Below are 27,422 nucleotides of genomic sequence, written 5' to 3'. Positions count from 1 at the left end.
TATACTGTATATATATTATTACTACATATGCATGTATATGTTTTTAAATATTTATTTATATTTATAATATATACTGTAACTTGTTTTCTATATTAATATATATATATATATATATATATATATGTTTTATAATTATTATTATATTATATTATTATTATCACACACACACAAACACACACACACACATTTTTATATTTATATATTTTTCAGAATATAATTTTGACATGACTGAATCAACTGATCAAATATTAATAACTGGAACACTAACAAAATAAATTTTTAAGGGACAGATCATAAAGACTGATCAGATCATAGAAAAATTCTAACAAATGCACATTTTCTCTCTCTCTCTCTCTTTTTTTTTTTTTTTTTTTTTTTTACATTATAAGACTTAATGCTTAGGTGATATATATTGAAATCATAATTGAAATATCATAAACATGTCAAACATTCCTGGTAGATCAGTATGACTATTGCTTATTTGCAAATGTATGTTGCATCATGGCATTTCTAGCATGATTTCAATGTAAATCAACAAATGATCAATATATAATGTAAGAAACGATTTGTCCGTATACTCAGGTTGATTCAAACATATGACAATTGACCAGAAAATGTAGAGGTCACCACGTTTTTACTTTAGTCTACTTCACTCTACTCTACTTTACTAAGCTAATCTTACTCAGCTCACATGTGATAGTCTCCGTGTATATATTTACACTGAAATCTCAAATCGGTGAGGCTGATAAGACGCCTGTTCAGTCAGAGAGAGAGAGAGAGAGAGAGAGTGCGAGCGAGAGAAAGAGAGACGAGAGAGAGAGGCGCGCAGTGGAAGAGGGAGGGAGAGAATAGTTTTCCTCCTCGCAAAACTTTGTGCAAGCTTTCACTTTCAGGCGCTTTAGGCGGAGTTACAGCAGCGCGCAGCGAGCGAGAGCGGGACGGCAATGCACTTCCATCCCGCGTCAGTCACGCATCTCACATATAACATGTACTCTCCATACTGCCTCACACAGGTAAAGCATTCCTTCTTCTTCTGCTTGAGTGATTCGCGTTCGTGTCTGCCAGCTGTTCCCCTCGACCTCGGGACAGTTTCAGTTGTGCTCGCGCGTGGAATCGTCAGCGCTTTTGGTGGCACGTCTCCAGCTGACCTTCTTTACGCGTTTTCAGCGCGCGCGTGGTTTGGGCAGAAAATGGCGCTTCGCTGGAAATCTATTTAATATAAAAAGAGCGCAGAGGAGGTTGGAGTGGATGTGTATAGAAAGACTTGAGCTGCGAGTTTAGCGCTTCGTTTCTTTTTTCTCGCTTCGTCCCACTCTGCATGTCTTCACTTGGGAGAGATTGAAAGACGCGCGCGGGCTTCGGAAAGTCGAGGGTTTGACGTTGTTTCTGTAAGAGTTGAACTTGATCGGTTCGCCTTTTCTTTTTTTTTTGAAGGGGATATGTCAAAGGGTCGCCAGCATTGCCCCCAAAATACCAGTTTTACCAGCGTTTCTTATCCGAACTGCATATTCTGTCTTTTTAATGCTTTTAAATGGTTGGGTTTGTTTGGGATTGTGAAAATTAGTTGTAGTATGGACTGGATATATATAGGTTGTAAATGCAATGCATCTGTATAATTTCTCATGTACATCTGAAACCTTTATCGTTATCCTGAGTGTTTACAAACTTATACGAATTGCAAATGCATGCCTAACAACATAAATTCATGTTCAAATACTTTTCACGAGAAATTATTTGCAGTTTTTTTTATTACTTGATGTGATTTTCTTCAGAATGCAGCACTGCAATTGTTTTATCTGCGTTTTAGACTATTCTAATTTTAAATTGAATAACTGCAGAGTAAATAATGTATTAACGGTTATGTTTTTGGCAGTATTTTGCGGTATGTGCAAGGGTCTTTTTCCACATTTTGTGGCGCAGTCAACTGTTACTAGGTCACTTTTTCTCTAGCATTTTGCCATAAACTACTTTAAGATATCAAACTTGTACAAATGTATGTGTAATCTGATTATTTTATACTTTTCTGTTGCTACAATGAAAAAAAAAAAAAAAAAAGATAATGTATATTATAGAGAGTTAGTTTCAGTTGAAGAAATGTTTCAAATGCCACTACTATATTTGTTGTTGTTTGCATTCATACATATATACTGGCATACATACATACATACATATATATATATATATATATAATATATATATATATATATATATATATATATATATATATATATATATATTCTCACACACACACACACACTAACATGCAAACTCTGACTCAGTTTTTACTCAAAAACAACAAATATGAAAACACCTGTTTTAAAGGCTGTCACTTCAATCACGTTAGAAACAAAGAGACATTCTCATTCATTACGTCTGCTTCCAAACTCACAATCGTCCATCATAGTGCGGAGCTGAACAGGGCTGACAGTGATTTTCCCTCTTCTCTAGAGATTCTTTGTCTTCAGGAATATGGCTGGCTCTAATTCAACGATGGTTCCTCAAAGTTGTCCCGCGTAAGCCGGTGCCGTCTCCCTGTCATCTGGCGCAGTTGTTTATATTTCTGCCGTGGCGTTGCGTGTGTCATGTGTAATTCATCCCTGAGTTTTACAGTGGTTCTATTAAAACAATTTGAACTTCCATGCCCCTACCGCATGCTTGCAGAACCAGGGAGCGTGTGTTTTTCTTCTGGGCATGCAAGCAGAGGCCTGTTTCCCATTTAAAACACAATAGTTACTGTGCACAGCCCTGTTCCTTAATTGATTTGAAGTGGTGCAGTTTGAACAAGGAATTATTCTGTTATTTAATACACATCTCGAGTCTGAAACAGGACGCCGTTTATGATGATGTGCTTGGTCATTTATGGCCATATATCAGCATTCTTTTTTAGTGTAAATGCATGTTTATGGACAGGCACTGTATGTCTTCTACTCATGCATATGTGGGTGTTTTTTTAGTAAGCAGACTGCAACAGATTTATCTCTTGGGTCTGAAATCGACATATTTCCCTGTTTATGTTGCACTGAATCATACCTGTTTCGGCTCCAGAGAAAACAACGGCAGTCGGTCAATCGCAACTGGAAAAGCAAATATGCTGTATCATTATATTATTGGATGACTTCAAGCTTTTATTGGCTCGATTAAAGGCGTTAGAGCTGAGATAGTGCTGTATACTATTCATCTATCTATCTATCTATCTATCTATCTATCTATCTATCTATCTATCTATCTATCTATCTATCTATCTATCTATCTATCTATCTATCTATCTATCTATCTATCTATCTATCTATCTATCTATCTATCTATCTATCTATCTCTATCTATCTGATATATGTTTGTTTTTTTGCATTAATTACCGGTACCACAGAACCTGAAGCCAAATATATTGCATCAGCTGTATATATATAAATAAATAATCAGAGTTTTAATAAATTTAAAGGAGGTTTTGGATATGGAAAGTCCTTGCGCTTTGAGGGGAGAGAGAGAGAGCAGGTCGGCGAGTCTCTAGTTTTGCGCTTGGATTTCAGAGCTTCGTGTCTGATGAATACATTTACATTTTGGCTTGTTTTTTGGCTGTTAAAAATCAAAAGCAGGTCTAGAAGGTCATTCATGATATCACATGTAAATTAAAAAAGCGTACTTTTCTCGAGTGAACAACTCGAATGTGAGGAGTTTTGAGAATTGTGCGCATATAGGAGCTTGTATTAAAGCAATGGCAGATGTGGATGTTGGTGAGGGTCTGGAATTGAATATAGTTTATTTGATTTAAACAAATGCAAGAACAGGAATATTTCTTTGCAGAAAGTGAAATTGATTTGATAGCTGATGTGAAAAAAAACTGCTTCCCATTTACATTTTACTAACATACTTTTAAGACAGCCATTGTGAGAAAAGCATGAAACCAATTTATAAATAAGTTTTTCTTTTTTCTTTTTACTTTTTTAATTTAAATGACCATAATGACACCAAATGAGTTTCCTCTTATTTAGTAAAGTAATGTTGCCGGCCATTGAAGGTCATTCTGAATTCAATTCATTTGCTTCATGCCAAAAATGAGGGTCGACATCAAAAATTATATCTAATTATGTACTTGTGTTTTGTATAATTAAAGAGAGTGTGTGTGTGTGTGTGTGTGTGTGTGTGTGTGTGTGTGTGTGTGAGAGAGAGAGAGAGATTATCACAGCTGAAGGGTCACACCTGCCTTTTTTAAGCTTGGCTGGATGTGCAGCTCACACTCAGTCATTAAGATTTCAAATCCTGAATTCAGAAACATTCAAACACAGTCAAGAGTGAGCCTGTACCTCAGACAGAGTTGATTTATTTAAACAGATTTGGGAGCTGACATTTCTGTTAACTGGCCGTACAACATCAAACATGTTCAGACAATACCAAATCGAAATCACAAAATGGCCACAATAACCGATTTAACCGAAAATTATTTAAAAATAATATATTTTTTGAAAGCATTTTTTTCTTAAATCACCACGTTTTGAGGAAAATCTGAATATATATATATATAGTTAGTGATTTTAGACCAGAGTGCAAAAATCTCCTTTAATTAACACCAGCCAGGTGTAACTTTTGTGAATCCCATGGATTTGATTTGCAGCCATTTTTTATGACCGTTCCGCATCTTACGGCGACCGGATCTGAATTTCTCAGAGCCGAGGAGAAACCTTTTGTATCTCGCTTCAGGAAACTTTAATCAGCGGCGAAGAATATCTGCGCATATTCGGCCAAATAAAAATCTGGAGTCAGATGGATGAGGCCGTTCGGCCATGACAGGCTTAACTTTCTCCCCAAACCTGACTTAGTCACTCTAGAGTCACTCTAGATTCTCCGGTATCGCTCGCTCCCCGGGCCTGGAAAATGAGTTGGAGCAGCTGCTCTCGGGATTAAAATCTGTCGGAATCAAGACACTGCTTTGATATTTCAGACTTTAGTACTTTCATCATCTTTCACTCTCTGATTCACTCACATGCAACTGTGTCTCTAAGCTTGAATTCTTTCTTGTTCGTTCCTTCTTGTCCTTCTTTTTCCTAATGCTGAAGCTCAAGTGGTTTTATCACAGGATTAGGGAGCGTTGCAGGACCATGTTGAGACTCTGGTTGTCCCATTTCAATCTTCCCGTTTCTTAGCCTCTCTGAACCACACACACACACACACACACACACACTCACACACACAGACACACACACACACACACACACACACACACACACACACACACACACACACACACACACACACACACACACACACACACACACACACACACACACACACACACTCTCTACTGGTCAGATTGGAATAAGTTAACATTAAAATAGAAAAAAAATAATAATTGTACTGGTAATAATATTTCACAATACTATACTGTTGTAAAATTTTTACTGTATTTTTAACCAAATAAATGCAGGCTTGGTGAGCGCATATATATTTATATATGCTCAACATATAATTATATATAAAAATCTGAATTAACTGAAAACAAAACACAATTTTTTTTTTAAATTAATTAATTTTATTTGTATGTATAATTTGATATTCCTTCAATATATTCATGTGTATTTTAGGTGATTTTTCTTGTCACCTTTTTTATTTTCACCTTTTTATCACCCTTTTGTCTTCACTAGTTAATTTTCAAAATATCCTGCGGTGTGAAATTAATTTTTAAAAGTGCACATTTTCTGTAAAGCGTCTGAAAAAAGAAGAAGAATGTTTTATAGTTATGCAAGAATTTGTAAATTTTTGTCATTCCTTTCAAATAATTCTGGATCAATTATAGCGTTTCGCACCACATGACCGTTGATTAGAAGTGATTTTCACTTGTGAATATTGTTTTGTATTGATAAATAGGACAGCATCACATGTTGCGGTTGGATGATCCCAGATTTGGTTCCTGTTGAATTTCTCAGGCGGGGTACGAAGCGACTTTTGAAGAGGACAACTAGTTGATCTTACGTTTCACTTCAGAGGGCCGTGACGGTATTGTGCGCTCATGTGATAGGCAGTCTGGGTCTGCCGGTGAAACCGGAGTCTCGCGTTTGTCCAAATGGTGTCCAGTGGCGTTGAGTCGAGCTGGTTTGATGGCACGGAGACGGAGAGAGGGATGGTTACAATGCCAGACGGGCACAGGGACACTCTGTTCCTTTTACTTATTCATTCTCACGGGGCGTCAGCCACAGCGTCCCCTAGCCGAATGTCAAAGCTCCTGTTCACCCGCCGCACGGTCAACAATAATAAAACACCACAAACAAAGACATTCCATAGCGCTGTTCAGAGACTGCAGGATCATATCGCATTATTTCCCTGAGCTGCACTTACAGAGTTTTTTTTTTCCCTAATATAGTTTCTCATTACCCTCTTTGTTACTTGTTTTTTTACTGTCATGTTTTCACTGAATAGTTTTATCATTTACTCCTGTCGTTCCAAACCTGAATGACATTTCATCCTCCGTTAAACACAATGAGGAGTTTAGCGGAATTATTTAGCTTCTCTTTCTTTTAAAACAAAAACAAACTAAATGAAAGCAAATATGAATGGATGCTCTCAATAAAAGGCAAAACATCCATTCACAAAAAGGTCTAAATGTAAGATTTATGCATTTGAATTGCATATAAAATTTCCATCCCTTTGAATTAGGCATTTTTAACAAACTTACGGTAATGTGATGCAAATTTGTCAACGATCATACAAGAAACCGGTGAGAAACAAGCAAGGTGTTTCTATATTCCTAGTCTTTTGAAGATTTGTGTGAGGATCAAATTGATTTCGTTTGGTTCCTCACACAAAACTTATCACATGACTTCAGGGGACTTGGAATGTAGTCATATGGACTATCAAATGGTCATTTTGGCATCTGTGCATATGAACTTTTCCTCTTAAACGTTCTCATTTGTCTTTCACAGAAGAAAGCCAATCATGCGGGGTTGGACGATATGAATGAGACCATCCAGTGCTGTAACTACATACTACACAGACGGAGAAACGTTCATCACGTTTCTCAGAATATTCCGTGCATGTGGGTTTATGACCAGTTCTTAAGCTCTTACATTTGGTCCAATATTTTTAGTTTAGTTTATTTTGTTTTTGAATGTGGATGGTCATTAATATATTTGGGTTTTTGTGATCATTAATCCAATAAAATGAGACATTTTTGCAGATTAGTTTCAATAAATGCCCTTTTTGCCCTGGGAAGTTTTAGTTCTGCACAATACAGTTTGCTAACAGTGAGTCGAACCTTTTTATTCTGATAAAGTCAAGGAAAATGTCATTTTTCATAACACAACCCCTATAAGGCCATTGCCACCTATTACATACTCTCACAACTAGGATTGGGTATCGTTTGAATTTTAACTATTCCGATTCTGCTTATGCTCATGATATCGATTCCTAATTTCGCTTCCAATAAGGTAAAAAAATAAAACATCTTAGATATCATTCACATTTGTTCCAAGTCTTATGGCAAAACATTTAATTGTAGCTGAATACCATGAACAAAAATCAACAGTTACACAAGGAACTTCTGCCTATGGTTTAAAAATACCATATAATAAAAAGACCTAGCTAATATAAATGTCAAGCATTATTAAAGACAAGTAAACACTTAGGAATTAAAAAAGAACAAATAAACAAATTAGCAATCGCACAAATAGATACAACTGAACAAATATATCCGATTGAAATAAACAGTGTTTTGAGATTTTTAGGTATTCAGGCACAGAAACTAATCAAGTGTAAAATAACTGCAAATATAGTTAAAAAAGTGATTCACCGAGTGAATTTTCTCTTTTTGTTGTTGTTTGATTAACGTTATTATGGAGACGGCAACAGGAATTTGAGGCTGCTGTCACTTTAAGAGCTGCACGGATCCAATATACGGATAAACATGCGTTTTCTTTCTAAACTGGTTAAGTTCACTTAAGACATAACCGACTGTGTTAGCCGACGAGGATATTTTAACCATAACCGACGAGGATATTTTGACTTTTTTCGTCCATTTCAGTGCAAAAAGACAAGAAAGAGAGCTCAGTTCAGCTTTTTGTGCGCACGTTTTGCATGTGTGTGCTGCAGCACAGAACACAGAGCGCGGGTCTTCTTGCGCTTCAGTGGTTTAAAGTCTCATTAAAATGGACACAAAGGAATCGATAAGAGGAATCGAAATTATAATATTACAGCAAGTATTCGATTCCTGACCTTCAGTATCCGATTCCAGAACCCTACTCCCGACTCAAGTCATTCCCTCACCTTTTCCACATAAAGACCCTTCAAACAAACACATTAAGCTTTATAGAGAGACAAACACCGGAGGAAATTTGCAGTCCATAATGGACATAAATGTGTCAAGGAGCTGTTGTCTTCGGCAGTTCACTGTATTAGGTGGTGGGAATGAAACACAAAGCCGGCCTGAGTCAGATGCATGTTGGCACGGAAGAGGCCGGCCTAGAATAAAGTACCTAGTTTTTATCTTAAGCTTTAATGCAGAAAGGCCCAAACCAATCGGCTCTCATCTACTATCTGCACAGCTGTCCCAGTATCCGTGGAGAATGGATTCCTACTGCCATTGCCATGGGAGTCTCCAGCCAAAAGAATAGGAGGATATCCAGTCTGTGTGTGTGTGTGTGTGTGTGTGTGTGTCCTCCTCCCTTCCCCTTCGCTCATGTCACTCCTGGCATGGATTAGGCCTTGGCATCGGCCTGGCAGTGCCCGTAGCTCCACTGCGGCTCTGTGCTTGCTGATATGTTGTGCTGTTTCTATGGTAATGGAACACACACTCGAACGCAAATTACATAATTTAGCCCGCATATACATAAGCCGTGAAATGTAGGTTTTTGTACGGTCGGCTAGCAGTGCTGATCAAAACCATCTTTGTGAAAACAGAGCAGGCCTCAGTCCTTCAAACGGGAAGAAATGGTTCCCACAGCAGCTGTTTGAGGACTCGGCATAAAGATGGACCGATAGACATCATAGCAGTCGTGCATTGGACATCGCAGACATGCAAAATCAGATCCGTTTGTTGTTCTATACTATGATTTTTTTTTTTTTACAAACCGGAAGGTTTTTGTGGAACCAAAAATAGTTATTCTATGGGATCCCTGTGAAAACCCCCTTGTGGAGCCTTCCTTATTTTTAAGAGTGTAGGACGGTGTGCTGTTTGGAGTCCTCTGTGAGGAGTTTTCTGGATTTATGGGTGGGATGGCTATGCCAGGGTTGGCACTGGTTGGGTTTTGCGGTGTTGCTAGGCAAATTTCCCCGCTCCGGCTTTGTGCTCCGTTGGTTCCATCTCTGTCTGAGCAGATCAGTTTCTCTTTGTTTTACTTTGTTTTTGTTTAAGTGCCACTCCACGACGGACCACAGCGGGACGGATCAAGCGCCCTAGACGTGTAACACGCCGACATGCTTGTTATGAGACGCAGACAGAGGTCAAGGCCATACGCCCCTGTTGAGGGACGCTGGAAAAGCTGGATGTAGTTCTGAAATCCACTGATCCTAATATAGGCCGTGGTATTAAGAGTGGGCGCTATGAATATTAGTTTTTTATTTGTAATTATTAAAGGTGCATTAAGCAACTTTTCATGTAAAAAATACCCGTTTTCTAACGCATACATGCTTAAACAATTGCCTGATGGGCTGAATGAGCCCTTCTCGGATCACTGAGATTGTCTCTATAATCCTGTAGAGTAAAATACATAAGAGGGATTCGGGCCGGAATTTGAGACTGGGCGTGACGTCATGCGCGTTCACGGCACGCTCACATAGCTATGTCTAGCAGGTTTGTGTATTCGCCGGCATTCTCCGTAGAAGATGGATTGTAAGAGACCTGCTTGTAGTTCATTTCAAACACCAACGCAAACTCCACGTAAGAAAAAAAAAGAACTGTCTCATAAGAGTGCGACCACACGCACACAAAAAAAAACGTGTGCGTGTGGTCCATGAGCGTGCACATCTCTGGCTGCAGTTTCGCTTGCCGCCAGAGGTGGCATAGTTCTGCAAAAACTCAGAATCTTGCGCTATGCACCTTTAAGAAAGTTATTATTTTTTATTTAAAATAAAAAAAATTATGTTATTAATATTTTATGAATGATTGATTAATAATTATAATTCTATTTGTTTATTACAAATGTGTTTTATTTCAAATAATTACGAAATGATTAATAAGTATTAAATTCGTATATTTATTATATTTATTAATTTATCTACCCATCCATCCAGTTGTTCTATCCATCCATCCATCCATCCATCAATCCAGTCGTTCCATCCGTTCCATCCATCCATCCATCCAGTTGTTCTATCCATCCATCCATCTATCCATCCATCCATCCATCTGTTCCATCAATCCAGTCTTTCCATCCGTTCCATCATCCATCTATCCATCTATCCATCCATCCATCCATCTAGTCATTCCATCCGTTTTATCATCCATCCATCTTCAAAAAAGACTTTTTCAAGCCCATATTCAAAGTATCTTGATAAACTTAGATTTTCTAGTTAGTAATTAGTTAAAAATCATTTTAATTCTAATTTCTTACAATGAATATGAATTGCAATTCTGCATTCTGTTTGCTACTTAAATTCAAATTCCAGAATTAAAATTTTATATTTTTCTTTGTTAAACTGAAATGGAAGGCATTCTCAATTCCGTTCTAAATCATGCACAATTCTAGAGAATTCACAGTGCAACTCAGCTTTCATTGCTTCCCTTCGTTTCCTTCCTTTATGTCAATTAACAACGCAAATTTCAAACACTCTCCCGTCATGCATAATGCATCTGGACGCAAACACACGTGTGCACACCCTCGCACCTGCACACACTTAAGCGCATGAGACGCAGGTGTGCATTCTTTACTCATCCGTGTGAATCTGGTGGCCACTGCACACATCACGGCCGGCGCCGACACAGCGCATGCGAGAATACACTGCCACGTGAGCCAGATCCTCGCATGACCCATATGCCCTCCACAACCTCCGACAGTCAGTCAACATGCATCACATTAGCACATCTACTCAGAACCTGGCCACACCTACAGCTGACTGTTTATTGTTTACATTGTCAAGGAATATGATTGGCCAGAGATGATTTAGATTTCCTGAAGAGTTCCAGATTTCTTTTTGCTGCTGTGAATAAGAAAAGAAAAATCCCAAATGAGATCTTGTTTATATCCCAACTGTTTGTCCTAGACAGCAATATGATATATTTTAACATGCAATGAAAATGTACCTGTTTATCTTTTTAATACACAGTCCTGCGCTTTTTGTGTATGATTCATTGCAGCACATTAATCCAAATCTTCATCTTTCATCAAAATGCAATAACTTGCTCTGCCTCTGAAATTACTTTCTTTTTTCGGCTGGCTTCACAAAACTTACTCGGCCCTTTCATTCACCTGGTGTGCAACTCTTCTGCATCATTCAATCTTTTCCCAGTGGACGAAATCAAATCCTGTCTTTTTTGGTTTCTTGTTGAAGGAAGAAAAATGAGTTGCAAATGGCATTTCATATCAGGATTCAATGTCTTTTTTTATGTCTTCTGCTTCTCTCCAAGAGTAAGACTAATCTCACACTGGTCTTTTGTAGTTTCAGAAAGATCTCAAAGATTTACCAAGTTACCAAAGTGAGCAATCAAAATCATTTAGATATTAATATTTCTGTAGACCAGAACATCACAACACGGGGATGAGTGTAGAATCCCAGAATACCATAGAAGAACAACAGCACATTTTCATAATTATTTCAATTATGCTATTCGCATCAATGTCATCAATGTCCTGTACTATGAAATTGACTGTGTCAACAATTGTCTCACTTGTCTACTTTTATTTTCTACCATGGAATTTTAAGAGAAAAATCTGTGACTAAATGAAAATAAAGTTACAATTGTGAGAAATAAAGTTGCTACTGAAAGAATTTAAGTTTAAATCGTGAGAAATTAAGTTGGAATCATGAGATGGAAATGTGCAATTAGGAGAAATTACATTGCGTTTGTGAGAAATATATATTTTTTTCTTTAAAAAAATTAAGTCTCAAAGTTGCAATTTAATGATTTAGACTTAAATTCTTGAGAAATTGTTGCAGTTATAAGATGCAATTGTGAGAGATAAATCTATTTTAAAAAAAAATCTCATTGTAAAAAATAGTCATAATTGTGAGAAATAAAGTTACAATTACCTTTTTATAAAAAAAAATGTAGTCTGATGTGGAAACAAAGTTCCATAGAGACAAATGTGCCAAAATGAAGCAGCAAAACTGTCAGTGCAAATAGAGTTTTAGCAGCGAGTCTGTGACCTCTGATGAGCAACGGATCACAAACTCTCATCTCAGATAAGATTATTGAGCCCCGAAAATCATTACCTAAAACATAAATGTGTTCACGCGCCATGATTTCACCCTGAGGTATTTCTCCAGCGTGTGAGAGCGAGCGTTTCATGAGTGAACCGTGCAGCCAGAGACAGTGTTCCTGTCTTGGGGATTGGTGGGTGTGGAGGTGCGAGAGAAAAGCTGCATCTCTCTCTCTCTTTTTTCCCTTTCTTTCTTTTGCAGAAGAGTCTATCAAAACTCACAGAATCGCTGCGTAGCAACCGAACGATCTGTATGCGAACGTTTCAGAATTGCATGAAAACAGAAAGCAGCAGCGAGGAAAGACAGCAGATCGTAAACAAGCGTGTGTGTGTGGAGTGTACTCCCGGCCACATGGCATGGCGCTCCGTGCTGTTTATCCAAGCAGTCCTGCAAGGAATCGCTGCCTGTTGCTGGCGGGAACAAAGCCTCGTCAACAGCTCTCGTCGCCTGTCTCTGAGCGAGCAGGAAGTTGGCCAAGCTCCAGTGGTGGAAAATCTATACACGGTTGCATAATATAGCATATCTTTACCTCGCATGAACCCTGAGGAGGCCCGGCAGCTGTGAGCAAACAGAGCGCGAGCGAGGGAGGGCGCATGTGTGTGTGTGTGTGTGGACAGGATTCCTGTGAGCGTCTGCTGGCAGTGGTTGCAGGCCACAGGCTTTTTCTGACAGGCTCTATGTAGGGTTGAATAAATGCAATGAAAGTTGCCGCCCTGCACCACTATGACATTGTGCGGCTCTACCAAACGGTTAATCATCGGTCCCAAGTTTTACAAAAGGAAGTTATGACCGAAATCCCCGAGTGGTGCATTTTTTGGGTAGGCCTACAGTTCTCTTCTACATTGAACATGACGTCCATTAGGTTTAAATGACCAGCATGATCTTTTTACTTGCATTAAATTAATGCAATGTAAAATTCTGTACATTCAAAATGAAAGAAATGGCTCATTGCAAAGTCATGAGTGAGAATTTGAATTGAATTGGCCACACCTCTTAATTTACATGAATTGTAATTCAAGAGTGAATGAAAGCGAGAATTCCTAATGAAGAGCCTAATGAAAACATTTATCTTGAACTCTGTCATGGAAACTGGCATGTACAGTATAAACCTTAATTAAACTATTTAATAATCGATTAAAAATGAATTTGTATGATGTTACGTTTGGACCAGCGGTTTGGAAAATGGATGGATGATTCGTCTGCAAGCGCCATCTTCTGGTCAGATGTGGGAATTCATTCGGCACGACCCTCACAGTGCATTATGGGTATTCTCTAGCCGCTGAGTGTACATCGGTTGTTATTGCGGTGCATTATGGGATTGAATGAGTGCACTCGATAACGTCCACGATGGTTTCGGACGCCACTACAAATGTCTGTCACCTCAAATAGTGCCGTATTTAAAGGGGGGGTACAATGGTGTTTCATGTATTCAGAGTTGTTTACAGTGTTAAAGAGATGGATTCTCATGCTAATAATGGCCAAAGTTTGAAAAGTTATTTTGAACGAATAACAGAGAATTTCTGTGCTGAAAATCATACTTGCAACACGTTTCGGCTGGTTTTTTTTCTATCGTAGATCTAATGACGTAGACCAGAGTGAAACTCCTTATATGAGCATTGCTCTCGGAAAAGCGCGTTCACGCACACGTCGACCAGAGGAGAGAAAGGCCGCGCTCATCGACGCGCTACTACCGGAAATCATCATCAGCAGCGCTAAATAGGAATGGTTGATGTCAAGAATGTCTCCAAAAAAGTGTGTTTTGGGATGTGAGGGAAAGTTTACCTTGTTCAGCTTCCCAAAGAACCCAGTGTTACTGGAACAGTGGATGCAGTTTGTATTTCCGGGACAGCAAAGGAGTGTGGCAAGTGCGGTTTTGTGTTCTGGTCATTTCAGTGACGAATGTTTTATTAACAAGGCCCAGGTTGTCGCTGGATTTGCAAACCGGTTGCAATTAAAACCTGGCGCGGTCCGAGTGATAAAACACCCCATTCATGTAAGTACAACCGAGTACAACGGTATCAGATTTATTTCTTGTGCTGGAAATCCCCGCTTGACTCTATAGCTCCGCCCACTCCCAGAATCAAGGACCTCGGCTTTTTCCGGATAGAATCGGAAAGCTGTATTTTTATTTTATAAATATGATGAAACTAAAGACTTTTTGGAGATATGAAGGACGCACTATTACTCTATAGGTACTCAAGATTAACATGAGATTGACTGAAACTAAGTATTTTAGCCCCCCTTTAAGGGTATAGACTATAGAGTGTGATTTCAGACACAGCCTTAGTTAAAGTACAGCAATTGCATTTGCAATCTCAATTTCTTTAGCTAATTTAGCTTGCTACTTTCTCTTGAATCTGACAGTAGAAGAAGCCGCTTTACACTAATGCCCTTTAGCACCCCTTGTGGTAGCACTGAGAATGCGCACGTGTTGTGCTCTTGCATTGTGACACATTTAGTAAAAAATTGCGTTTGCATAGCTAGTAGCGTTTGTGTTCGTGCACATAGTGTTATATGTAACTCGCACAAAAGAACAAACAGACTTTATAGCTTTGTGCACATTCGTTAATGACCTGCTCTGGGACAGGTTAATTTAACGTCCCTCCACATATCATCTGGAATAGGATCTGGACTGAACTCAAGTTAGCTCATGATATCACATTTGTGGCTCCCTATTGGTGATGGAGTGTGTGTTAGACTAATCATGGCTCCACGCTTCAAACGGGTCAGGTAAAAACGCTCCGTTCCCCATCCGACCGTTCCCCTAAAAGATAACCAGATGTCCAGCTGTTTTTATTCCTGTTTTGGTTCGTCTCTTTAAGAACAATGTCTTTCTCTTATGACCGTACTCCTGTAGTTTTGTGGCATTTCCCCCATTTTTTCTTTAGATTTTAATGGGAAAAGACTGTAGGGAACCAATAGGAACCTCACCTTGGTTCACCCGTCCTCCCATCGGGCTTTGGGCGTTTCAAGAGAATAAACGAAATACAAACGTGCGCCAGCGTAATGCAGGATGACATTTACCATGTGCCGGGACTTACACAAACAAAGAGAAGACGGGCCGTCCAAGAAAAGTTCCATATCTCCTTCCTTACATTCGCTTGTGTTTGCTTTCATATGTCATTTTTTTATTTCCATACTAAAGTTAGAACGGCATTGGCTGAAGCTCCGGGAGTCTCGCAGAAGCCAGGAAGTCATTTGGACCCTTTGCTCGAGTCCTGTGGCCAAGTGTGCGGTTGAATTAACCCCAAGACGACATATAAAAATGATCCAAGAGCTGCAAACAACAGACATTTTAGGATTTAGGGTTATCCTATCCTTGTTTGACCTGAACTCAGAGATTGATATTTGAGCTGGGTATTTTTCTTTAAATATGTAGCTAGTATTAACTGTGTGTGTGTGTGCAACTCGTCCTGCACCGTTTGGGCTCCAGGCATGAATAATTGTGTTTTGTTGAGGAGAGGCTTGCTGTTACTTTTCTATACTTTATGTTTGGACGTTTAATTTTCACCTGGTCAATAATGAAGGGTCAATTATCTTAAATTAATGAAAATTTAATTAAATGTAATTTATAGTTACTGAAAGAGTGACTGAGTCAATTTTGGATAGACTTGTTTGAATTGGGTTGGTAAGCAACCATCTGGAAAATTCTATCATAGCAATGCCATAGTAAAAACCCAAAAACAATTTAGTAATGCCCTAGCAATCATTTAGAACAATTTACAGCCTCTTTTTAGAATATGCCTAGCAACGCCATAGTAACAACCCCAAAACAATTTAGCAACCACCTAGCTATGCCCTAACAACCATTTAGAACACGTAAGCAACAACCTATAACATTCTAGCATCTGCCTAGTAATGCCATAGTTACCACCCAAAATACTTTAGCAACCACCAAGAAACTACACGGAACATTCTATCAGCTATATAGCAATGCTATAGTAACCACCAGAACACCTAGCAACCACCTAGAACATTCTAGCATCTGCCCAGTAATGCCATAGTAACCACCAGAACACCTAGCAACCACCTAGAACATTCTAGCATCTGGCTAGTAATGCCATAGTAACCACCAGAACACTTAGCAACCACCTAGAACATTCTAGCATCTGCCTTGCAATGCCATAGTAACAACCCAGAACACTTAAACAACCATTCAGACCATTCTAGCATTTGCTTAACAATGCCATAGTAACAACCCAGAACACTTAAACAACCATTCAGACCATTCTAGCATTTGCTTAACAATGCCATAGTAACAACCCAAAAAAATGTAGCAACCACAAAGCAACTCCCTAGCAACCATTTGTAACATTTAACAGCCAACAACATTCTAGCATTTACCTAGCAATTCCATAGTAACAACCCAACTTTAGAAACTACTTAGCAATGTACTAGCAACCATTTTGAATACTTTAGCAACCAACAAGGACATTCTAGCATATACTAATGCAATAGTAACCACCCTGAACACTTAGCAACCACCTAGAAACCACTTTGAACATTCTATCTGCTACCTAACAACGCCATAGTAACCACCACCTACAACATTCTTGCAACCACCTAGCCATGTCATAATGACCATGCGGAACAGTTTAGAAACCAGCTAGCAACATCCTAGCAACCAACTAGCAACATAGAAATGCCCTAGTAACCACACAGAATGCCCTAGCAACTGCAAAAGACCCACAAGACTCTAGCATCATGTGATCAACTTTTGGACGAGCATCCCTCACATATTCTTCAGAAATGTCGAACTCTAGTTGGCATGTGCTGCTTTCCCAGTATTCACTGGCCTCTTTCTCTTGCTCTATCTTTCGGCGGCGCTCTCCACCCAGCTGCAGACAGCCTGACGTAGCTCTGATAAACATGTGGAATAGGAGCCATATGTGAAAAGCAGAGGAACGCACAGGGCCCAGAAAACAGGCCGTTGGAAATCACAAGTGAGAGATCAAGTGCAGCTACAAGCACGCATGAAAATCCAACCTCGTTTTAATTGAAAGTCCCGTGTGAAGAATCTCCACTGCTGTGCGTCAACATTTTGTGTGTGCAAAAGAACAAGACCTGCTCAGGTCAAACATCCTCGTAGTTCAGCCGTTGAGTGTTGTTTGCCCACTGAGATGCTTTGGTCATAACACGAGAAGCTAATGCACAATGTTGTTGCTTGATACAGGAGTTTCGCATTTGGTCTTGATCTGTAAAGTATACAAATGCATAATCATAAGCATAATATACATCAGTTAGGGGCACTTTACTATGTTTGAAGACCAACATCTTCCTCCCCCTCTAAGATCTTAGTGAAGTAAGCGGCACGACAGCAATAACGGCCAAACTAACGAGATGCCTTCGGCCTTAAAATACGTTTGTTGTGAGAATGGCATGTCGCTGGTACAATCCATCCACTGTAAAAACAATGGTGCGGTTGTGCTCTGTAACCCAATTACGCCCCTCTGGAGTGCGAGAGAGAGAGACTCTGTTACCGAGTCTTGATCCACGGCTTTATTCATTTCACTCTGTCGGTGTTGCCCACCAAACTTGAGATTAAATTAGTCAGATTTATAATTTTATTTTATTTGACTTGATTTTTTTAACAGCGATACTGACAGTTATTTCAATGTTTAAATTTCTGGTAATTAATATGCATTGTTTTTTTATTTATCTTTTATAAATTATTTATATTCATATTTAATAAGTATAATAATGTTTATAAATACATTAAAATGTTATAATTAAGATAATAATATGTTTTATATTAATTCATATTTATACTTATATTTAGTATTATAGTTAGAAATATAATTTAATGTTTATTTATATTTATACTTGTATTATTGTTATTATTTAGTACTGTCAAATCGATGAATCGTGATTAATTGCATAACATAAAAGTTTGTATACAGTAGGTATATATATATATATATATATATATATATATATATATATATATATATACGTGAAACTCAAAACATTTGAATATCGTGCAAAAGTTCATTTATTTCAGTAATTCAACTTAAAAGGTGAAACTAATATATTATAGGGACTCATTACATGCAAAGTGAGGTATTTTATAATTTTGATGATTATGGCTTACAGCTTATGAAAACTTTTTCACAATATTCTAATTTTGAATTAGGGGTTTTCGAGTTTTACCTGTGTGTGTATATATACACACACACACACACACACACACACACACACACACACACACACACACACACACACACACACACACACACACTCACACTCACACTCACAATCAATCAATCAATCAATCAATCAATATATATAACTTTTATGTTAGATGCAATTAATCACGGTTAATCGATTTGACAGCAGTATTATTACATTTTAGCATATAATAAAAATAAGAGTTGTGATTGTGAGATTATACTCTAAATTCGTGTTAAACATAGTCAAAAAGAAAGAAATATGTTCTTGGGAACTTGAGTAAGATAAAATGTTGAGTAATTTTATACAAACAAAAAACTACTACTGCTAAAAAAAACTATTATTTCTTGAATATATGGGGATGTAATTGCATTGTACTATTCTTTAGAGACTCACCTAATTGTTTAATAAAAAAATCTGAGAAATGTATGTATTAAAATCAATATCTCATTTTGAGAAGAAAAACTATTTAGATGAAAATAAATGAATGCTGTTGCTTGAATTCCAAGGTGTGGTCAAAATCTTTAGGCTAAAAACTATGTCATTGAATAAAGGTCACAACCTTTGAAATGTGGTCAGATTTAATCCCTCTGTGCTTATTTTGTTTTATCCGACCTTCCAACTTCTGCTTTAATGCTTCAGATAAGCACTGTGAGTTCTCACGTTTGCTGGTTCCTTTGTTTTGTTTACCTCCCACCGCTGTCTGTCGTCAGCCCGCTGGTTTCCTGGAGAGGTGAAGTTGCTGTATCTTTATTAATTCAACAGGAGGAAGTTTCGGCAGGAAACAGGGAAAGGGATGTGGGCAGTCATATTTACCGATAGGAAGAGAGTGTTTAAGTTGAACCGCTCTACTGAAATCTCTCACTCCAGTCTGACCTCAGCATTAACACTTCTCTCTTCTGGTGTCACACCGTTATTCAGGCTGGGAAAATTATTCATTTTTAGTACTTTAGAAAGTACTAACATATAAGTTACAATGCGTTTTATATTGTACTCTTGTAAAATTAAATTAAAGTTTTTGTTTCAGATTAGATAGATAAAGAGATAGACAGATAGATAGATAGATAGATAGATAGATAGATAGATAGATAGATAGATAGATAGATAGATAGATAGATAAAGAGATAGACAGACAGACAGATAGATAGATAGATAGATAGATAGATAGATAGATAAAGAGATAGATAAATAGATAGATAGATAAAGAGATAGATAGATAGATAGATAGATAAATAAATAGATATTTTGTGTGTTTGTATGTGTGTGTGTGTGTGTGTGTTGGCACAGGTCTCTCTTTTGCCTGCAAAAGGGGCGACTGCAGTCTTTATTTAGGACTTTCTCCTTTTGTCCGTACTTCTTTCCTTCTAACAAATATCAATAACCAGTTTTACCCATTTTAATCAAGGTTTGTTTCAGCAAAACAGTCACACCCATTGTACCATTTTTAACAAGGGGAGCGTTTTGCACAGAACATTAGAGCATGTCTACATAGTGGTCCAAACTCTTTTGTTTTAAAGCTACACTGTGTAATTTTTTAAGTAGATTCTTAGAAAAAATCACTTTGTTCTTTCAAAATTTTATGTGCTCATTAATGTATAATTACTTCTACTAACTAATCAAGTATTCTCGTAAGCGTAGAATCTGCCATTTATAATACATACGGGCGAGTCGCTCGAATGGCGGCAGCAATGTTGTGCCTCCATCTTGAAAATACATTAACCAAAGAGGGACATAGGCCTACCTGGAAATTCAAGCTTCGCCTTTAGTGTTTTTACACTCAGTGGCACCATGACGAATGCGAGGGGAGATTACTCGCGACTGCCGGCAGATTGAAATAATACGGCCACCGTAGGAGTTAAAACGCCCTCGGAATGGGACGGGCTAGAAAGTAATATTCAGTTGGTAGTCATATACAATTTCACCGCTAGATGGGAGAAAATCCTACACAATGTAGCTTTAAAAAAAAAAAATCCTGTTGTCTGTCATGGCTCCATTTAAACACTAATGTGTTCCAATCAATCCTGATGGACATAATCAAGTCCTTTCCTACATTTGTTTCATATTGAATATCCTATTTCGCTTAGAAATACATCACATTATGCAAGCAAAACGAGTTTCAAACTCACTTTCAGTTTTGAAATTTTTGTTTCCTATTTTGTTTCCTTGTTGAAATGAATATGAAATAAAATAAAATATAAATATTATGAAGTTGAAGTACTAAAATTTCTTAAATAGATACAAATTAAAGCTAGATGCAAATAAAAAAATTAAGAAATGACAAGAACAACCAGAATAAAACTGGAAAAATAAAACAAGAATTCAAAATATTAATAAATACTATAGTAGTGTACAAATAATAATACTATCGAATCGATTATTAGTGATTAATCGCATCTATATATTTACTTTGTAAATATATCATGTACAGTATGTGTGTATATGTATACGTGTACACACACACACACACACTTTTATGTTAGATGTGATTAATTGTGATTAATCGATTTGACAGTACTCAATAATACCAAATGAACTCTGCTGCAACTTAATTGACTCCCCAAAATGTTGCATCTATCTTAAGCAGCCTAACACAGCTACATTGACTTAACCAATGGTGCGTGTTTGGAGGCGGGACTATCTATTTATCTGACCAATGGCAGAGAGGGGAGCGTTCAGGAGACTGTTTGAAAGTTATTCAATTTCATTTGGAGGCGTTTGTGGCACAGAAAGTGTGCTTGATAATTTAAAACACAAAAACAGATTTCAACTTGGTTTGTTCTCTTCATAATTAGTGAGTTTTTAAAGGGACAGGAAGGTGCGGCATCGTGCGCAGATAAAGAAGGTGTTAAACAGAGACAACACAAGGCTGCTTAAAATGACAGACAGAGTGCCACAGACCCAGCAGAAAGGAGACAGTAGGGGTTGTGATTTGGGGATGGCAGTAAAGCATTTGCATAAAGGGCAGGGCAAAGTGCCCGGCAGTGGAAAGGGTTGGCAACACGCCTCGCAGACTGGCAGAGGGGCGACTGAAGAGAGAAAAATAGTAGAGAGAGAAAGAGCGAGGAGGGGAGGGGGATTTAGTCAATAGTGCATCCCTTGTTCGGCGAGAGGAGGGCCCGGTTTGTTGGCAGAGGCGATGGGGAATCTCTTGTTTGTGTGCTAGATTGCCCCTTTATTTCTTTGATTGCGAAGCGTTCAACACTCGGCAACTGTAGTGCCTGTGTGAATTTGCGTGTGTGTGTGTTTGCAGGGGCATCTGTTCCCGTTTCAGAGTCCCACGTCGTGCTTCTAAACTGTGTCAGGGTGTGCTTTAAGTTTTCGCCTGCTCTCATTTAAATTCATTTCGCTACGACCACCGCAATCAATTTATCGACGTATTCAGCCTAATACGTGATGCTAAAGCTATTAAAAATGGGTCTCTGGGTAATCTCCTTCATTCTAGGTTCTTCATGGGCACAGCTTTGGCATGGCGACTAATCCATTTGCATGCAACATCTCTCTGCCAACCAATCAGAGGGTTTTAATCAAGGCAGAGACCCGTGCCTTCGGCTTGACTCATAGATCCGGCCTTCAAGGTGACGGTCAGCACAGTTACGCTGTAGGCATGTCATGTGCTGCTCGCCGGGTTTGTTTTTTAATACTTTTTTTTTTTTTTTTGCTATTTAAGGGGTTTATTCACCCAAAAATCACATAATTTACTCACCCTCAAGCCATCCTAGGTGTACTGTATATGTGACTTCCTTGTTTTAATCAAACACAATCAGAGTTATATAAAAAAATATCCTGGCTCTTCCAAGCTTTATAATGGGAGTGAATGGGGGGTGAGATTTTGAAGCCCAAAAAAGTGCATCCATCCATTATAAAAGTAAACCATACGACTCTAGTGGGTTAATAAAGGCCTTTTGAAGTGAAGCGATGTGTTTTTAGAAGACAAATATCCATATTTATTACTTTATAAACTATAATAACTGGTTTGCGGTAACAGCCGTATGCGAGTAGTTCCGGCGGAAGGGTGACCTGACCCGACGCATGACGAGTGACCTTTGACCCGACACATGACGTAGGATGTAGGAGTAGCGTAAGCTTAGGTGAGAGTAACGCCTCTCGCGGTTCAAACAACAAACTGAAGCTCCTCCCACATTTCTCTTTAAAATGTTTTGCTTCCGCATTCATCAATACGTCATGCGTCGGATCAGAGGTCACTCTTCCGCCACAACTAGACTCGCGTACGGATGTTACCGCTATCTTACTGACCCCAAACATTTGAAAGATAGTGCATCTGTTTGACTCTTTACATTAAAAGTCTGTCAGTCAATCATGGGTTCATATTCCACAAACTTAGCATGTTCGTTAATGAAAAATATTGGCTAATTTGATTGCACTTTAAACTGTTGAGAGTTTATTTAATGTCTTTTGTCTTAAATAAATTTGGATGAGAACTAACAACATTGATGCCCATTGACTTTTCAATGTATGGACAAAAAAATGAATATTCCTCAAAATATGTTATTTTATGTTCCACAGAAGAAAGAACTCCAAAATTGGATTTTTTTTTTAACATATAGTTGGTGAAAAACAATGTTAGACACAAGTAGTATGTACAGTATAAATTGACAGTACTTATAGAAGAGTTGGCATAAAGTACCCTAATGACCTACTACTTCCAGCGAGATTCTGAAGTGTGCATATGATGGATTTATAAATGGCAGTGAAGCGGCATAACTGACGGCGTAGGTCACATGATAATGACAACATGGCGAATGTAGTACGTCCGGGTTACATTCATACTACACACACTCATACTATATTACATACTTTTTAGCAGTCGCAAAGTACGTACTTGTTCAATATATGTACCTACTCGAGAGCATGTGATGTGGGACGCAGCCAGAATCTTAATTTTTAAGTGCACTGTCCCTTTAAATCCACGGCAGAAGGAGACGTCTGGGCCTGATTATCATAAGCAAAGATATGCAGGACTAATGATGTTTCCGAAGGTTTCCTGTGTTCTCCGTCATGCTCTGTGCGCAGTGCTAAGCCTCAGTTTGATTCTCAACGCACATGAAATCAGTGCAATGGCGGCCGTGTGCATCGGGCCGTACAGATAACTCTGTGGTATGTCGAAATCGGACACAAGTTAAGTAGGCTCAAGATTTCTGATAATGCCCTTACAATGCAATTGGACGATCAAAAGATATTGGCCACCAGAGTGTTTTTTTTCCCTTTTATTCATTGTAGCAGTAGTTTAGTATAGTATTTACACATTCATTTATGTCAATAATTTAAAATATTTTTTTGAAGATAATAGTAATATTGATACATTGGAATATTTTATATTTTAAAGTCAGCATGTAACAGATGCAATAGTCCTTTCTTCTGATCTTATCCGAGTGAAATGGCTTGATTTTGTCCATGTAGATTTGATTGGATGGTTGTGGTTTGCTATTGGTGGATCTCATGTGAATGACAGGTTGCCCCGCCCTCACGCCAGTAACACATCATCAGAGAAGAGATCCATCCATCCATTCGTTCCATCCATCCATTCGTCCATCCATCCATCCATCCATCCATCCATCCATCCATCCATCCATCCATCCATCCATCCATCCAGCCATTCCATCCATCCGCCCATCCATCCAGCCGTTCCATTCATCCATCCATCCATCCATCCATCCATCCATCCATCCATCCATCCATCCATCCATCCATCCATCCATCCGCCCATCCATCCAGTCGTTCCATCCATCCATCCATCCATCCATCCATCCATCCATCCAGCCGTTCCATCCATCCGCCCATCCATCCAGTCGTTCCATCCATCCATCCATCCATCCATCCATCCATCCATCCATCCATCCATCCATCCATCCATCCATCCATCCATCCGCCCATCCATCCATCCATCCAGCCGTTCCATCCATTCATCCATCCATCCATCCATCCAGCCGTTCCATCCATCCGCCCATCCATCCAGCCGTTCCATCCATCCGTTCCATCCATTCATTCATCCATCCAGTCGTTCCATCCATTCATCCATCCATCCATCCAGCCGTTCCATCCATCCGCCCATCCATCCAGTCGTTCCATCCATCCATCCATCCATCCATCCATCCATCCATCCGCCCATCCATCCAGCCGTTCCATCCATTCATCCATCCATCCATCCATCCATCCAGCCGTTCCATCCATCCGCCCATCCATCCATCCATCCATCCATCCATCCATCCATCCATCCATCCAGCCGTTCCATCCATTCATTCATCCATCCAGTCGTTCCATCCATTCATCCATCCATCCATCCATCCATCCATCCAGCCGTTCCATCCATCCGCCCATCCATCCAGTCGTTCCATCCATCCATCCATCCATCCATCCATCCATCCGCCCATCCATCCAGCCGTTCCATCCATCCATCCATCCATCCATCCAGCCGTTCCATCCATCCATCCATCCATCCAGCCGTTCCATCCATTCATCCATCCATCCAGCCGTTCCATCCATTCATTCATCCATCCAGTCGTTCCATCCATCCATCCATCCATCCAGCCGTTCCATCCATTCATTCATCCATCCAGTCGTTCCATCCATTCATCCATCCATCCATCCATCCATCCATCCAGCCGTTCCATCCATTCATTCATCCATCCAGTCGTTCCATCCATCCATCCATCCATCCATCCATCCATCCATCCATCCATCCATCCATCCATCCATCCAGCCGTTCCATCCATTCATTCATCCATCCAGCCGTTCCATTCATCCATCCATCCATCCATCCATCCATCCATCCATCCATCCAGTCGTTCCATACATCCATTCATCCATCCATCCATCCATCCATTTCGCCATCTTACAGTTCAAACTATATATTTTATCTGCACATGATTCCCTTTAACCTTGATGGAACGACTGGATGGATGAATGAATGGATGTATGGAACAACTAGATGGATGTATGGAACGACTGGATGGATGAATGAATGGATGTATGGAACGTCTGGATGGACTTGCGCTAGTCTCTGCCATTTGAGCTATACAGGAACATCATTGCCAGCCTGCGTGTGCAATCCTTCATCCCTCGTTCCTTTTGAAATCTCTTACCTCTGTGTTTTTTTTTTTTTGCTAAACTACATCCTTTGCAACAACACCTACAGTAATGATTTTCATCAGCGAGCCATCATTGTTTAGTGCTTTTACGTGTCTCCTGTTAGCCAAGCGGAAAATAAAAAAACACGTGCATGTATGACATCACAGTTTCACCACAGTATGTTCGAAGGAACTCATTCTGTAGGTTTAATCTGTCATCTCCTTTTCTCCTTTCTTTAAAATGTACTTGTATCTAGTCGAGTTTCAACGGCACCGGTGTTAATCCACCGTGTAGCCGCACAGCACACCTTAACCATTTCCTCCTATTAGTCCCAGGGAATGTGTTGACAAATGAGCTGATGAATTTGGGCTTGATTTTTCGCAGGCCTTAACCCTAAACTGCGGTTCTTCCCAGAGTGCCGTGCAGCTCTTGCGCTCCAGTCTCTCAGGGCCCTCTGGGATACATGTGCCTCTCTTCTCTCTCCGCTGCCACAAATTGCTTGCAGATTTTTCACACATAGTAATGTGCTGGTTTGTAAACTGGGGTAATTGCAAACACCACTGAACAGCTTCAGCTATCGCCATGCATCACTAGCTAGCCACGATCGGTACGGGCCGGGGTGCGTCCCCACGCCCAAACAGTTTATGGTGGTACGCTAGTACTTGTTAATTCAAAAAGGAAATTTGCATTCATGCTATTAGCAAATGGGGTTGAAAAGAGAAAAAAGTGTGTGTTTTAGTTCTCTTTGTATGTGTAAATAGATCTGAGAAACAGTTTATCTGATGGTGAAGACATTAAAGTGATTGTTGCACTGAGAAGATGCTACATGACGGTCGTGTGAGGGTATTATGGGATACATAGGGTCACTGGGGCTAGTTGTCACACTTTGTTCACACATATTTCTCAGAGTATTATTTTTGAATTTCAAAAATCTGTAGACACATAGCCTACTACTGGTCAAAAGTGTGGGGGTTGCAAAGGCTGAATTTATTTGATCAAAAATACAGTAAAACTGTAATATTGTAAAATATTATTACAATTTAAAATAACTTTTTTTTTATGTGAATATATTTTAAAATGTAATTTATTCCTGTGATCAAAGCTGAATTTATAGCATCATTACTCCAGTCTTCAGTGTCACATGATCCTTCAGAAATCATTGTAATACCGGTATGATGATTTGATACTCAATAAACATTTCATATTATTATTATTATTATCAATGTTAAAAAAAAAAAAAAAAAAAACAGTTATGCTGCTTTATAATTTTATGGAAACCAGATACGTTTTTTTTTTTCTTCAGGATTCTTTGATGAATAGAAAGTTCAAAAGAACATCATTTATTTGAAATATAAATATTTTGCAACATTATAAACTTTCCGTTTGGATTTATTTCATATGTTTGCTGAATAAAATAATTTCTTTTAAAACAAAATTGCACCATTGTTTGTAAAAAGACAGTTCATCTTACACAATTTTTGAGTACTTTGACCAGATGGGGCAAGTTGTTATAATGATAATCTGCCAATTAATAGTCATTATAAGGCCAATAAAGCCCTAAATTTCATATTAAAACAATAATGAAGCTAAATTATTAATGAAACATTAAAACAATAAAACAGCTAAAATAAATTGTATTTAAGGAATTTAGTTTATAAAATGATATCCTATAAACCATGTACAATGACTTAAATGTGACAACCTCTGGCATTTATGAACCCTTGCAGTTCCTTGCAATCTTTCAGTTAAAATCTCATTTATCCAATATTTATTTTAATGCATCCCAAAAATATACTTTAAATGATCAAATTCACTGTTTTTCCTGATTT

General features: G+C 38.7%; 1 protein-coding gene and 1 long non-coding RNA gene across 26 annotated transcripts in view; one reads left to right on the top strand and one right to left on the bottom strand.

Annotated features, from left to right (window-relative positions):
- The window catches only part of LOC307009028, a 28,696-nt gene extending 26,172 nt beyond the window's left edge, over window positions 1-2,524 (bottom strand). Inside the window, exon 1 of the long non-coding RNA XR_013799942.1 lies at window positions 2,390-2,524. This is a non-coding gene — a long non-coding RNA (uncharacterized lncRNA). The remainder of the gene's footprint in view (window positions 1-2,389) is intronic.
- Window positions 1-27,422, top strand: part of nfixb (nuclear factor I/Xb) — a 192,487-nt gene that overhangs the window by 51,608 nt on the left and 113,457 nt on the right. For 7 of the 25 annotated variants that reach the window (XM_079631833.1, XM_079631832.1, XM_079631837.1 and 4 more), the window contains exon 1: window positions 886-1,013. The exons of 11 other annotated variants lie outside the window; for them this stretch is intronic. In XM_079631833.1, the coding sequence (XP_079487959.1) occupies window positions 945-1,013 (69 nt within the window). In that variant the 5' untranslated portion in view covers window positions 886-944. Of the gene's footprint in view, window positions 1-810; window positions 1,014-27,422 lie in introns of those variants that run through there. 7 more of the 25 variants (XM_079631846.1, XM_079631844.1, XM_079631843.1 and 4 more) reach the window with 4 other exon arrangements.

The sequence above is a fragment of the Phoxinus phoxinus genome, assembly GCF_949152265.1.
Source record: "Phoxinus phoxinus genome assembly, chromosome: 1".
In the NCBI taxonomy this organism is placed as follows: Eukaryota; Metazoa; Chordata; class Actinopteri; order Cypriniformes; family Leuciscidae; genus Phoxinus; species Phoxinus phoxinus.
The sequence above is the reverse complement of the archived record's forward strand: the minus strand, read 5'-3'. Positions and strand labels throughout refer to the sequence as shown.